The sequence below is a fragment of the Sebastes umbrosus genome, chromosome 15 (assembly GCF_015220745.1).
Source record: "Sebastes umbrosus isolate fSebUmb1 chromosome 15, fSebUmb1.pri, whole genome shotgun sequence".
NCBI classification, from domain to species: domain Eukaryota; kingdom Metazoa; phylum Chordata; class Actinopteri; order Perciformes; family Sebastidae; genus Sebastes; species Sebastes umbrosus.
In genome coordinates, this window is record NC_051283.1 from 19,662,523 (window position 1) to 19,677,240 (window position 14,718).

General features: G+C 40.0%; 2 protein-coding genes across 3 annotated transcripts; one reads left to right on the forward strand and one right to left on the reverse strand.

The window, feature by feature from the left end:
- Window positions 1–1,202: 1,202 nt before the first annotated feature.
- On the reverse strand, window positions 1,203–5,388 carry rpl30 (ribosomal protein L30). The gene is made up of 5 exons (XM_037795427.1): window positions 5,281–5,388; window positions 5,116–5,165; window positions 4,273–4,418; window positions 2,345–2,475; window positions 1,203–1,303 (listed from the first exon to the last, which is right to left on the reverse strand). The coding sequence occupies exons 2-5, from the start codon at window positions 5,134–5,136 to the stop codon at window positions 1,251–1,253; spliced, it is 351 nt and encodes a 116-aa protein (XP_037651355.1). The 5' UTR covers window positions 5,137–5,165; window positions 5,281–5,388; the 3' UTR covers window positions 1,203–1,250.
- On the forward strand, window positions 5,122–14,682 carry si:dkey-284p5.3 (uncharacterized protein LOC557830 homolog). 2 transcript variants are annotated; one of them, XM_037795422.1, is made up of 5 exons: window positions 5,122–5,348; window positions 7,556–7,772; window positions 10,659–10,943; window positions 13,909–13,956; window positions 14,044–14,682. In XM_037795422.1, the coding sequence occupies exons 1-5, from the start codon at window positions 5,298–5,300 to the stop codon at window positions 14,055–14,057; spliced, it is 615 nt and encodes a 204-aa protein (XP_037651350.1). In that variant the 5' UTR covers window positions 5,122–5,297; the 3' UTR covers window positions 14,058–14,682. The 2 variants fall into 2 exon arrangements, with proteins under 2 accessions (XP_037651350.1, XP_037651352.1); XM_037795424.1 differs by having other exon boundaries at window positions 13,912–13,956.
- The last annotated feature ends 36 nt before the right edge of the window (window positions 14,683–14,718 follow it).

Below are 14,718 nucleotides of genomic sequence, written 5' to 3' on the forward strand. Positions count from 1 at the left end.
AGACGTGCCTTTCAATCCACTCATGGTGTGAACACACAGCCTCTTTCACAGCCAACAAATGTCCAACATGTACTGATGTACTGTTTCGCAAGCGTTGCAGTGGTTGTAACATGATGCAAGTCCATACCCAAGTTTTTATTGTTAGCGAATTCATCAAGTATTTCAAGACTTTTGCTTAAAAAAAACACACACAAACAAATGTAGGCAGATGGGTCAGTATTCTTGTAAAACATCAACATCTTTAAGTAGTTTAAGTCAACATTTCGACCACAACTTGGAAGGACAGATTTTCACAACAGGAGTCCGTTTATGATGGCTTCAAATGTGACCTAAACTTTGAGTCTTTTTCTCTGGTCTGTGGCTGAAAGAAATTAACCAGTACACCACTTTGTATTTGGCTTCTTAGTTTGTCAGTATATTCTCACACCCCACTCACACAAGTCAGAGGACATCAACGGTATGTGTGACAGAAGCGTCCATCACACTCTAAAGCCTTTAATACCTCTGAAAGGACGGAGAGCGTCCTTACTCGATTACAGTCACCAGGCTGCAGCTAATACAGCAGACGGTCATCCCCAAGGTTTATGTAAGTGAGAAAAAAATATTCTCAAAGATCAGCAGTTGCGTAATTTGAGACAACACTGTGATAAGCGGTCAGTTGGGCGGATCGTCATTTACACAGAAACAGATAATCCTGTTGTTCGGCTTTGTTACACAACTCTCTGAAGAGTTTATTTCTGTGGTACTTTCTGCTGTTAGTCTCATATTGTAAACTGCCGAGACGAGAGGAAATCCCTCAGACCGTAAAACCTCTGAACACCCGCACGGGTGTTTGTAGGTATTCTGGCTGATTAGACCTCTGCTCAGGTGGCTCAGATGGTAATTTATTAGGTCACAAATCTTTTTTTGTTTCTTCATCTACCAATAAGAATGATAAAGGTGAAATTTGTTCCAGCCCTAACATGTGCAACAAAGCTAACAGGAGTCTATACATACCCACACAGTCCTGAGAAGAGGTCTCATCAGCCAGATTAACTGAAAACATCTGTGTGGGTGTTCAGAGGCTTTAAAAATGTTGATGGCAGTAACCTCATCTGAGAAAGTGAAAGAGCACACTGGTGCTCTCTGGTGGACACTTTGAGGTGTGACTCCATCTGAACAGGCAGGTTATATTGAAAAAAAAGAAAAGACAGCAGCATGTGTACTGTTGACACCGACTTTATTTATAACAATGGGGTGGGGGAACAGCTCTACTGAGGCGGCTGCTGCTGGTCAGGCATGCTCCTGATGATGTCAGAATCACCTGAAGAGGAAAAAAACAACAAAAGTCAGCAGAGCAAAATAAAAATGGTCATATAGACGGCAAAGACATCCAATTACATACCCTGCATAAAACTGCATTTTTTTCCTCCCACAAATACATAAACTCAACATTATGAGGGTAACAACTGAGCATCCATGAACTGGCCAGAAAGCACTGCCAGTTCAGCTAAGAGCATCGAACGACTTTCATTGAGCGAACCACTAGTTCTGAGCTGGACCACTTTGATGAGTAGGTCAAACAGATGCTAAAAGTCACAGAGGAAACCCAAGTGGCAGAAGGTAAAAAATATATACTAGCAAAGTGTTTTAACAAACCTCAGTCTGAGCAGTGATCCCAAATATTTTAACAACAATTAGGGTCAATAGAGACAATTTTTGCAGTCTTTTTTGATGAGCTACATTGAGTTTATGGGAGAAAATTGTTTAAAAGGATGTTCTGCAAAGATTAGTTGCTCTCTGGCAGCAATACTGATGCATGAATATTATTACAATTATTATTTTAATAATAAATAATGCAGTAAATTTATATCTATATATTTATTTGTTACATTTTATTTTACAAAGTTAGGAAAGCAATGTTTAAGTCAAGCCTGATGTTGCCTTATACATAAAAAAAAAAATGATCCCAGTCACTTCCCACACAGTGAGGCATACAGCTTATGAATTAAACACTGGTATCGGATTGGTACTTTGTATCGACCGATACCCAAAGCCCAGGTATCGGGACTGTAAAACTTGGATCGGTGTATCCCTAGTTGTGGTTGAAAACTTTGTTGGTGTTTGAGGGGCCTTTTTGCTGCTGTTCAGTTCTGACAAACAGGCTCACTGGGACCAGTCCCCCGAGGCTAAATTCCCAGCATCAATTTTGCTGTTATGTCAGCAGCGCCCCATTAGTCCATTAAATATTCTAGTATGGGCCCACTCCATCATGAAATCTGAATTAGCTCTAAAGAGCCAAAGAACAAGTTCAATGTTTGTGGCAGTAAAGGAAAAACACCAGACTGCAGAGGTAGGTACTCACCAGGGTCGATGATCGCCAGTGTGCACACCCTGTAGTACTTTCCGCAGGCTGTGCCGAGCTCAATGTTGTTTCCACTGTAGTGATGGACACCGGTCTTGGCCAGCATGGCATAGTACTCAATCTCAGATTTCCTGAACAGGACAAACACAAAGGAAAAATGTGAGTCAGAGATACAAATAACTTTGCCAAGGGACCCAAATTAAAACAAAAATGCCCCAAAAACATGCCAATAAGCCATGCTACCGTTGAAGCTCTAAACATCAATAACAATTCATAACAGAATCAACAGCTTTTCAGACCTGTTGTGATTCACAACTTCTGCATCGAAGCACACCAACCTGTGAAACACAGCTCTGTTGTCTGAACAGATTAATCAGGAAAACTGATTTTAAAAATCTATTAGTTATAAAGATTTGAACCGATATCTGAAATCTTTGGCAATGCAAGCAATAAGCCCTTTTCACAGCAGATATTTTGACTTGTCATTGCAAGGAAAGCACAGGTGTTACTAATAACGCCAACAATGGCTCTGTTCTATTATAGTGTTTCATTGAGAGTGACAGTGAGCAACATGCACAACACCTTGAACCTGAAATCAAAGCAGCTAAATGAAACTCATCCATCATTCATTTCATTATTTACAGCTGTGCCTTTCCTACGAATCAAAATGTCTTCCGTGAAAAAGGCCTATGATATTGTTAGTGCAGTGTGCTAATAAAAAGCTGTTGATGCTATATTCTCTTTAAATTCCAGTCCCATTATTGGTTATATCTCAGGGCCCTGTTAAGAGCTGTCAACCATATAGACTCATTGGTCTACAAGTTGTTGTTACACACAAACCATAGACAAATATCATAACCCCCCTTTGCAACGGTTTGCTTACAACTACCAACATGACAAATAACTATTCTTTCAGAGAACAAGAGGCCCTTTTCACAGCAGGCATTTGGACATGTCATTACAGGGTAAACACAGGTGTAATTAATAACATTAATTAGGACCCTGTTTAGGGATGTCACGAGAACCGATACTTCGGTACGAAGTTGATGCCAATTTTAAAAAAGTGACGGTACTCTTTTTCTACAGTACCGACGTTACCGTACGATGCCCGTAATGGTCGTTGGTAGGGATGTGACCGTGAGAAATTTTCCCACCGGTTAATAAACTTGTGACAACAGCAGGGTTACCGATTACACCGGACATTTTACAAGAAAAGATGACGGTCAATATGTGCAGAGCGCTGACTCTGATCTTTACTGTCGGGTGGCCGTGTGTCTGGCCTCTCCGTTAGCACTTTTGCTGCAGGGCGCCGCTGCTCCGTGCACACCGGCTGTGGCGGCTCCATCCACCTCGCGGCGATTACATCATTAACATTATGGTTCCTTTATAGCATTGAGATTAAACGTGAAATATTGCCAAATAGGTACGTTTGCTTTTCGCTTCGACAACAAATCCTCTGCCTCCTACTACTCTGAGCTGACGGACCAGATGCATTCACCGTCAGTATGTAGTGACTATCGATTGATAACATGCCGCTGATACGCCAAAATGAATCAATTATTTTTATTTATTACTTAAAGGCTACATGCCTCTGTTTTTTGTAATGTTCAAATGATTTTAATAAAAGAGCGCGTGTTGAATTACATGGGATTTATTATTGTTTTTTTACCATGGTATCGAGAATCGTGGGAATTCACTGGTATCGACTACTAGATTTCTGTATCGCGACATCCCTAACCCTGTTCCATTTAGGTGGGCCAGGGCCCTAATATTTTGCATGCTGGCTCGCTGGAACGGCTGCGACACACTAAATAGAAGGGACAATAATTAATTTCATCAATTACACCAGTGTTTACCCTGCAATCACATGTCAAAATGGCTGCTGTGTAAAGGGGCCTAATGTGAATGTATTCATTGTGCTCATGTACCTGAGGGCTGGGCAGTTATTGGCCAGGATAACCAGCTTGGCTTTCCCCTGACGGATCATCTTCTGGGACTGTTTGTAGCCCAGGACGTATTTTCCACTCTTCATCACCAGCTGGAGTCGGGAGTTGATGGACTCCATCGACTTTTTCTGAACAAACATACAGGACACATACATACCTAAAAGTTAGTGACAGCACACAAGCTACACAGCTCACTTACACATCATTATTCTCATGCAAAAACCTTAAATAACACAGTGGGAATTATAAATAAGCCATTAAACAAACAAGACACAAGGATGTCAGCACATCAGACATGTTAACGTGCATTAATAATATATAATAATATCATTTTCCAATTGTGCAACTTTGTTAATATTCTGTTTATTCTATATGCTCCTATTTTTATACTTTCTATTTAAATGGTTCATATTTTATTACACTTTGTTCAGCTCTTCTTTTATTTTCTGTGTTAGCTGATGCAACATATTTTTTGCACTATCCCCTTTGCTGCTGTACTCTGCACATGCCCCCACTGCCTGACTAATAAAGGAATATCTCATCTCGTGAGGATGAATTGTTGCCATGGTAATTATATTTTTCTTTTAGATTTAGCGAGCTAGCATTAGCTACACTGCCGGTGTTACACAGTATTACAGCTACAAGCGTCAACAAGCGTCCAACACACAGATGGACGGAAATAAAGAAGAGGGACATGCTTTCAAACATTCACAGCCGCAACAGTTTAACGCAAAACACACGTGAAAGTGTAAATAACACGTTTCCACGGAGAGGCTATGTGCTAGCTGCTAGCAGGCCTCAACAGAGACACGTGTCCTCACTCACCGTTTTCTTTGCGGCCACCATTTTGACGGTTTTAGTCCTGACCGGCCAACCTGCGGGCGAGAGGAGGGTAGGGGAAGACTGTCGTTAATGTCTGGATGGTAACAGAATGATAAAATGAACAAATCCCGGTGAGTTTTAATGATAAAAGCTCGGAGCTCGTCTTACTGTGAGTTTACTCCAATATGGCCTCGGAGAGAAAGGAAGTCCCAGGGTGCACCGCGCTGCTATGTGAGGTGGGTGTGCGCAGAAGACTACTGCGCAGGAATACTCACATGCATGGACCTGTACATGAAAATATTATTATGTATAATCAAAGATGCTCTTCTTGAACAAAACTAAACCTGAACTGCAGATGGTTTACAGAATTCATGAAAATAAATGTAAAATTAAAGATGCTCTGTAATAAACCTATAAACCTGAACCGTCTCTGGTATAATTACAACAAATAAACAGTAGTCTACAGCGAGCATTAAAGGGACTGTTTGTAAGAATCAGAAATGCTTGTTGACAGCGACACCTGTGGCCGTTAAGTCACTAGATATTCTCAGAGCTAAACTAACTCTTATGCAGTGTGGAGTGAGCACGCATGCTCGTCTAGACAGCGAGAACGCGCGCTGTGTGAGTGAAGGCATGCAGGCAGAGGAGCAGTGACTCCAGCCACACGCGTGTGCGCGCGCGTATGCGAGCACGCGCGCGTATGCGCTCGAAAGTTACAAATAGTCCCTTTAACATTTAATATGTACATACATAAATACACACATACACATCGCCTCCCACACAGAGACAGGTTCAGCCTTCTTCCTACCCCTAGAGGTAAATTTATAGAAAAAAATAACAAAAATATTTTTTTAAATCATTTAATTAGTTAGTTAGAATGAAAAGTAATATGTAATAGGATCTCAGTACTTCTTCTACCACTGAGCAGGTGGGTAGTTTGTTACACATTTTGTCACACTGGACATTTAGCTGCTCCAGTATTATCTAAGGTTTAAAGGTCCCATATTATAAAAAAGTGAGATTTTCATGTTTTTTTTATTATAAAGCAGGTTTAAATCCTATATAAATACTGTGTAAGTATCGAAAAACTCAATCTACAGAGAATTACACACAGCCCATATTCAGAAACTCTGCATTTGAAACAAGCTGTCAGGATTTCTGCCCATTTGTGATGTCACAAATATACAATATTTAGACTCTTTACACAGTTTTAAATGTAAACATTCTAAATGTGTCCCAGTTTATTTCCTTGTTGCAGTGTATTGTGAATGTCATCAGCTGACAGGAAGTAAACATGGACTCAAACTGTTGCCTAGCGACGCAATTCCGTTGCAATTCCGTCAAAATGCCCTAAAACGGAGTGTTTCAGACAGAGGGTAAATACAGGCATATTCAGGCAGACAGTATGAGGAAAATAAAGTTTTTTTTTATACATTACAGCATGTAAACATGTTCTAATAGAAACACAAAATACAAGTATGAACCTGAAAATGAGCATGATATGGGACCTTTAAAGGATTTAGAGATCCAGAGAGGTGAAAGTATGCAGCATTTTCTTTCTTTTCACTGTTTTTTTATTTTTATTTTTTAAATATTGTTATGGAAATTTTCCAAGTCAAATCAAAGCATGACACAAATATCAACACACCACACCATATGTTAAACCAGTGTCATTTTAATGTATAATAATTGTGTGTAATAATAATAATGCATACAATGCACTTTCATAGACTAAGCTACTGGAGTTACCCTGCACTGTACTCATTTTTAACAGTCTCTTTTGCACTATATTCACTTTTTTAATAGTCGTGTATTACAGCTGTTACCCTGCACTATATTCAGTTTTAACAGTTTTCTTCATCTCCTTGTATTTTTATATCTGGTATATTATTTTGTACTTTGTACTTTGCACTACTAACCTTTTTACTGCCTTTTTACTAACATCTTTTGCACTATGGAACTGTGATGCTGGAAACTTCAATTTCCCTCGGGATCAATAAAGCTACTATCAATCTATCTATCTATCTATCTAATGAACAGAATATAACCAAAACCCAAATAATGAGCACACAGACACCATAAAACTACCAAATACATCAGGGTGAGGGGAAGGATATTAATGTTTCCATATATCAAATCAATGAAGTAGGCTTTAAGATGTTTGCTCAAGGGGCTCATCCACAGTTGGTCTTGCTGTAAAGTTGTTGAGGCTACCTAGGTACACTTTCCCCGCCCCAAGAGGAGGTAGTGGCCACTGCACTCTGACTGAATAATGTATTTTTGTCCCTGAGCCAGCCTCCTAGAAACAGCCTAAGTTACAGTACACAACAGAAGCCCACATTTCACCTGCTGCGTGTCCACACTGTTTAGTGACTTGTAGCCACAAACACAAAGGACTAAAGGAATTTGACGACCAGCCTTGACTTTTTTGTTTCTCCTCCAGAGGATTCTCCAGAGTTCTCTCCATTTACAGAGACGATATCTATGCACAACGTCATCAGTGCAGCTGCAGCCTCTCCTCAGCTCTGAGGTGAACCATCCAGTCAGTCCTCTATGTGCACAGGACAGGATGGGATGCTCCACCAGTTCACAAACTTCAGCAGTAGACACGACTCGACCCAGTGCTAAACCCGAGGAGAGCAACGGAGCCAGCACTACAGGTGATGCACAAAGCTTTATATGTAATGCATATGTTAGTGAGATATGTGGAAAAATACAAATAACATATGTGTGTTATACTATATATGCAGATAGGTTGCATTCATTGCAAGCACATTTTAAGTGGCATAACACAGAATATTATAATAATAATATGATATAATAATATTAATGTATTAATAACTGAAAATAACGATGTGTTGTCAACAGTACACTGGAAGCAATGATTTCCTATCCAAAACAAATTTTGACATATTGTATAATTTGAATGTAAAACAACAATAATATGTTTTTGCATAGTGTGAAATCTCTAAACTTTCAAGCATGGCACTGACCTGGTTTCACTTGAGAGATGTTAATGGCTGTGACATATCTGTAAATATCAATTTGCTATAATGGCACCACTCAAATAATGTGTATAAATGATTATTGAAATGTATTAATCAAAGTACTTTTCATAGTTATTTTATTTCTGTAGATACTATGAATAGCCTTGCAACATGGTTGGTGTCATCGTGGAAGTTCAGTGCCATCTCCAAGTAGAGTTACATCATCCATATACTTAGACTGTGGTGAACACTGAGGGCCCAGTCTACATGCAAATGTTCATGAATGTATTTCTGTGGGTACAGTATCTGATGTCTGTAGTTTTAGTGAGCCACAGCTCCACAGTGACAGGATGGGAAAGTTAATTGTCATTATTTAACAGTGGATTCTGGCTCTGTCCTCCCTGAGAGAGAGAGACAGTACCATGAAAGCAGCTTTGGTGACAGTCTACGGTTTCAATAGGAAATGGAGAAGCCGCTTTGGACACTCCTTTGTTGTAGTGGGTCAGAGATGGCCCGGCTGTGGTGCAAACTTAGCAAACGTTTCGAGGTAAAACACCAAACACTGGATCCTGTGTTTGCATTGGAAGAGTATAGGAACTCATAAAATTATGTGCAGGTTTAATTTACCTTTGTAGAATGTCAAATGTTGTGTGTGATTACAATAAATGTGACTTTGTTTGCACTTCTACCAGCTTAAGCATTATTTGACAGAACTCTGGTGGAAACTTAGTAAAAGATTCACCAAGTGGGACCTCCTCTGAGCAAGTGTCTCTTGCTCTGATTCTCTCTTTGCATTCCTTAAAGAGATATTACAGGCAACTTAGTGTGATGACAGCATTAGGACACATGCATGCATACTTACATAAGTTAAATGCATAGATTTAGAGTGATATAGTGAGCTTAGAAACTGCCACTGACCCTGCTAAAGTGTGTTTAAAGCTCGTGTCCTGCAGCTGACCCTGGCCTCTGAAAAAAGAGTTTCCCCCAACGACTCTCAATAAAGGTTCTCATCACTTTGTTGTAAACTGATGATGGCAGAGCTTCTCTCCAGGTTTATCAGCTGGTTGACACTGAACAGTGTTCCTGAGGTCAGATGGAAATGTGTCAGGATGTTTTCTTTTTTTTTTGCATGTGGCTCATGACATGTATTAACTCATTCATTCAAACATTTAAAGAATGTAATCTTTTTTAAGGAAGTTATTGTGACAAATATCATGCGAAATGAAAAGGGAAATACATTAAATTTATTCAAACATACACAGCCTTCTATGATCCATGCAAGTACTTGCAATGCAAATTCCTCAGACAAAAAGTCGTACAAGGAAGTCATGCACATAGCAACCTGTTCATAGAGCTGTGAACTATGAGGCTGTTAATGTTTATTAACAACAATCCACATAATCATTAACACTTTGTGGTTCCAATTATGCATCAGTGGGGGGTCTCTTTATGTTATTTTTGTTTTTACTTCCTGCCCAATAATCTGTGTCAACTAGCAACAGCATGTGTTTTATTCTTTCCCAGGTTTTTCAAGGAGAGATATTTGATCAAGTATATTTCTGTTTGTTTGGTGGTAGCTTTGCATGGTCCAGTTGCCAGTTGAGACTGGAGTTTCCTTGGATGTTTGGAGTCATTTTGCCTGCATACAACTCCTTTTTTATTACTAACTCCATTGTCAAAGTATGAAACATGATAGTATTCGTTTTAAGATTAAAAAATATCTGTATTTCTTTAAATTTCTTGTCTATTCCCCTCCAAATTTATGAAATGTGGTTGCGTTATTTTGCTACATCCTCATTGGCTGCTCCTGTCATACTGTCGGTAACCTTAAAAAATAGTGTACAACAAACTGTGTTGCATGGCACCCGTAATAACATTTGTTACTTGGTAACTCTCTGGCTTTGGGTCAAGTCAACTCTGTAACCATTATGTAGGCAACACAAACATGAAGTAAACCAAAACAACGAAACCAAAAACCTAATTATTGATGCCCCTAACTGTCTCACATTTAAATAATGAAAGTCTAGTTCCTGTTTTCTTACCTGACGGGGTATATGTTTGTTTGTTTGTGTTTGTGTTGGCCTCCGGTCACCAAGTAACCACAGTGCTGCTACTGTCCTGTGATGCTGTGATGTGAGAGAGAAGTGTGAAGAGACTTTTTCAAGTATTTTGTGGGGCATTTGTATTACAGACAGTAGTAGAGAGATGACAGGAAACAACGGGGAGAGAGGAGCAAAAAAGGATAATAGATACATGTGAGGAAAGTTTTACCCAAAGCAGACAGAATGGTATCAGTAGAGGCACATGTTTACCACAGGTAACCCCAGTGAAAACGAACACTACCTTGACCCTTGACCCTGATGTCATATGTGAAAATGTTTCTCATCTTTATTACATTAAAAAATGTTGGCACATAATTCATGCACTTTGACTGCAGTCTTAGTAGATATAGTAAATTTTAAGTAGGTTTTTATTTTATTTACTAATTTTACTTTATCTTCAAACTGTCTTTTTGGATGTTTGGAACACATGCCGTGTTAATACTTGTGTTCCCGACAGGGGCGGCCAATGAGAATGGCAAAGTAGCTGAGGACAGTGAAACTATTCCCGACCAGACACCCGCTGGGGGCGGCAGCGATGCCAAGCCTGCAGATGAACCTGCTGCAGCTGCAACATCTGAAGCCGGCACCAATGCAGCTCCACCTGCGGCGGAGGAACCTCAGCCTGCCGCAGCCAGTCCACCTGCAGAGGCTGCAGCACCTGCTGAAGCAGCAGCAGCAGCAGACAGCACAGCAGAGACGGCAGCAAGCCCCTCAGAGCCTGCAGCCGCAGCTCCTGAGCAAGGTAGGTCGGAGTCAAAAAAACGCACTGTAACAGGTTTCTTTGCTGATAGAAATTTATTCACAAACTATAGAGTTCATGTCCAATTCTACATACATTTTAGGACCCCCCATATTTTTGTGAGCAAGCTGCAGATAAACATGCTCAATTTTGGATTCAGTTTTCCTTCAATGCTTCTATCTATATAATATAGTCTTTACCCAACCAACCCCACTTCGTCTCTGCAAAATGACCAGTTTAAAGCTGTTAGCTGAGCCCTTACAAAGGCTTTAAGCATTTTGATCATGAGCTTTATTTTCTATACAAATAACACGATTCTATGCACTATCTCCTAACACAATGACAGTCTTGTGACATCCATCACACTGACTTCACAAAGATATAAAGCAGATAAGGATGGAACTTCATACCCGTATATGTGTGTGTGTGCCTCATCAACATGCTGTTTTCTATATTGAACATCCAAAAAGACATTATATATATTCAACAGCTTCTATGTTCATCATACTCTAAATCTGTGAAACAGGTCATTCAAAACTGTCACCACAATCGGTAGAAAATAATAATCACAATATTGATGTGTCCCATCAAGGGGAGAGGAATTTATTAGGGACGAAATCCAGCAGTAACCTGAGCACTGCTCCGCTTCCTGCATAGTGACCCAATGAACACAGCGCCCAGGTACATAAAGTCCCCTCCGTCCTTCCCTAGACCCTCCACAGTCCCACTGCAATGGCGGTAACCAGGCGGTATCCAACAACACACAGACACGGCTTTTAATGAACACACCGGTGCGGCTACACAAATGTGTTTATAAGTCACACATCTGATGATTTAGTTAGTATTTAAGAATGGGGTTGAGTTTACCGCAACAGGTAACAATGAAGTCTGTTGTAAAGCTCTGTTGTTAGGGGACGGCATGAACACTTCCTCCCAAAACGAAACGCACAATGTAGTCAGGATACTTTTAAGCACAATGACATTTGTTGTCTCTTGAGAAAATACTGAACCTGTTAACCTCTCTGCTGGTTCTCTGGTGACGGGGAGATATTACAAATTAGTGAGGGCAACATAACGATCGCTGCTCTAAATTCCAAGAGAGCACTTCAGAGCGACTGCAGGTCTGCACAGCGATGATCTCTCTGCACACTAAATGATTATCTCTATACATGGAAGTGCTCCACTGGGAGCTACGTGACAGTGCACCATTACACCGACTATCATTTCACTTATCGTTTCATGATGCAAATGACAAGCAGCCGACAGGTTCACAAGGTCAGCTCTTCAGTTTCTCCTTTGTCTCATGCAAAGTGTCTACCACTTTAACGCATTGAGGAAAGATGGACAAGATAGCAAAGCCAGTACACAGTGCACTTATGCAATGGGGGAAAAACAGAAGTTTGCACCCTTAGATTACTGCATATTGCCTCCAATAAGTATTTATATCAGTCATCCTGTGTAGATGATATCCCTTCTTTAGTGCATACAGGTTCAAAACTCATCTGCAGTTTATTTTAGGGATGTTTTATACAAAATAACCACCTACATTACGTTTCATCCAACAGTTTGACTAGCTGGCTACGATGTACTGCAGCACAATCATTTAAAACTCCTGCCTAATGTAAGCTGTACATAGTATATGAGAGAATATAAAGACAGAAAGGCACAAGCTGTTACTGATTACTTGACACTTTGAAACTTATTAAGAACACAAAATTGACTTAAAAATACACATTTGTAAATTTATTTAAAAAAATAGTCAGCACTCTCCTTGACCTTTGTCTTCACTTGATCTCGACCCCAACTTTACTCACCCTCAGTTCAAGCTTGACTCACCCTGTTTGGGCTGCCTGCATGCAGTTTGTGTGTGTGTGTGTGTGTGTGTGAGTTGCCCACATTTTGTTGTCATCGTGGTCTCATTAAGGTGCAATCTGAGTCCACAGAGAAACTAGAGCATGCCAACACACACGTATATAGGGCTTCCACTGGCCACGAGCGATGTAGTTGTGTCCGTTTCACAGCCAATGGAGAGAGGATCGAGTGTCACATAAGCAGAGCGGACATGGCAGCTCATCCACTCCTGGATCTGATAGTGGTCAGGGTTGAGATCGGTTTAGTGGAAATATGTTTCATGTTTAGCAATGTGTTTATGTTTGTCATTGACGTCATTTCACACCTTTGGATTAAAAGGTATTACAGGATAAATAATTCACGTTTTTCTTGTCAGTGATCTGGATTTTCAGTGCGGTTCAAATATGCAGCACTAGTCTTAAAGGGCCAGTTCACCCAAATAAACATATTGACTTACCTCCAGCTATATTTAACCATGAAGGTTTCTGGTTTTATTTGTCCAAGTTTTTGAGATATCGTTCCAAGATTTCGGCTGCAAACATAATACAATGGAGGAGAATAAAATGGTATTTGTGGTGCTCACAGCATTGAGCTGACAGGAACAATGTCTCTGTTGATCAGGATAATCCACAGATTTGCTGTTATCATTGGATGTGCTTTTCACCAAAGAAATAGTCCCTACAGTATGAAAACTAGTGTGGATTATCCAGCATAACAAGGCAGCCGATTAGACTGTTGTCAGGCCATTAAATAGACATTATCAGTCACTAAGCACCATAGATGTGGGTCAATAGGGGCCTACTACACCCACTAGTAGGTTTTATCATCTATTCACATGGTAAATCACCAGAAGAAGGTATAAAAGAACACAACAGAACTTTCACTTTTACAACATAGTAGGCGTAGTAGGCCCCACTGACCCATATCTATGGTGCTTATAGCGACTGGTAACTCCTATTTAATGGTAACAATGTTAAATCAGGTGCAACAAGGACACTGTTTCTGGAAAGAGATGCTGCTGGTGAATGTCATTTTTTGTAATGCTGTGAACACCGAACCTTTAAATGTGATTGTTCGTTGTTCACATGTACAAATCTTTCTTTCTAAACAGAAAAAGCAGAGGCCACAGCAACCACTCCAGAGCCCACAACAGAGGTGGCACCAGGTGAGTGGCGCTGTTATGGCAACACAACGTCACATATAAAAAAGCATCTACGCCACCCTAACATGTTCCCCCTTTTTTTGTTTCCAGCTCCCAGTGAGTGAAGTACAACATGAACGACTGCGCAGATGAGTTTGTTGGATGTGTCTTACCTTGTTTGTATGCACGAGTGAAAGCGTATGTAGGTGTGTGTTTGTGTGTGAGAGACGTCGCCTCGTTGCCAAGATGCAGACCCTGTGATAAACCACTTTCAGTCAGTCAGGGTTCCTCAGTCATCACTGTGCCTTCTTCTTCCCCTCATGATGGTGTATGGCTGCAATTTCTGCTTGCAAACTGTATATAGACAGAGCTCTACAGCACTTGGTGTTTATTTTCAGAGGATGTCATTTCAGGATAACTTAAATGATAAACTGTCTTTGAAATTTATATTTATTATCTTATAGAAATTAAAAATAGATTTTCTTGATTCTATACTTTTCTACAAAATTATAATTCTAGGAAAACCAAAGCCAAAATATATTTGATTTATGAAATTAATATATTCTTTTTGGGAAGCTGGCTTTGATTTTACAACCGTGTTTGTAATGAATATGAAAAGCTGATATTTTGAGGACAGAGTACATGGGAGACCTTTTTTTGTGTCTGATGTGTCATGATTTTTCTCTGGGAAGACGACCTGAAATCTGTAATAAGCTATGAACTGTCAAAAAAATAAAAAGGCCACCTTAAAAAATGACATATACTTTCTTTGATATCTTAATGCAG

Coding starts and splice junctions, on each gene's coding strand:
- rpl30 (XM_037795427.1), bottom strand. CDS start 5,136: ATGGTGGCCGCAAAGAAAACG. Junction 2,476..4,272: donor AATAACTGCCCAGCCCTCAG/GTACATGAGCAC, acceptor TGTCCTGTTCAG/GAAATCTGAGATTGAGTACT. Junction 1,304..2,344: donor ACTGGCGATCATCGACCCTG/GTGAGTACCTAC, acceptor TTTCCTCTTCAG/GTGATTCTGACATCATCAGG.
- si:dkey-284p5.3 (XM_037795422.1), top strand. CDS start 5,298: ATGGCCTCGGAGAGAAAGGAAGTCCCAGGGTGCACCGCGCTGCTATGT. Junction 5,349..7,555: donor GCACCGCGCTGCTATGTGAG/GTGGGTGTGCGC, acceptor TTTCTCCTCCAG/AGGATTCTCCAGAGTTCTCT. Junction 7,773..10,658: donor CAACGGAGCCAGCACTACAG/GTGATGCACAAA, acceptor TGTTCCCGACAG/GGGCGGCCAATGAGAATGGC.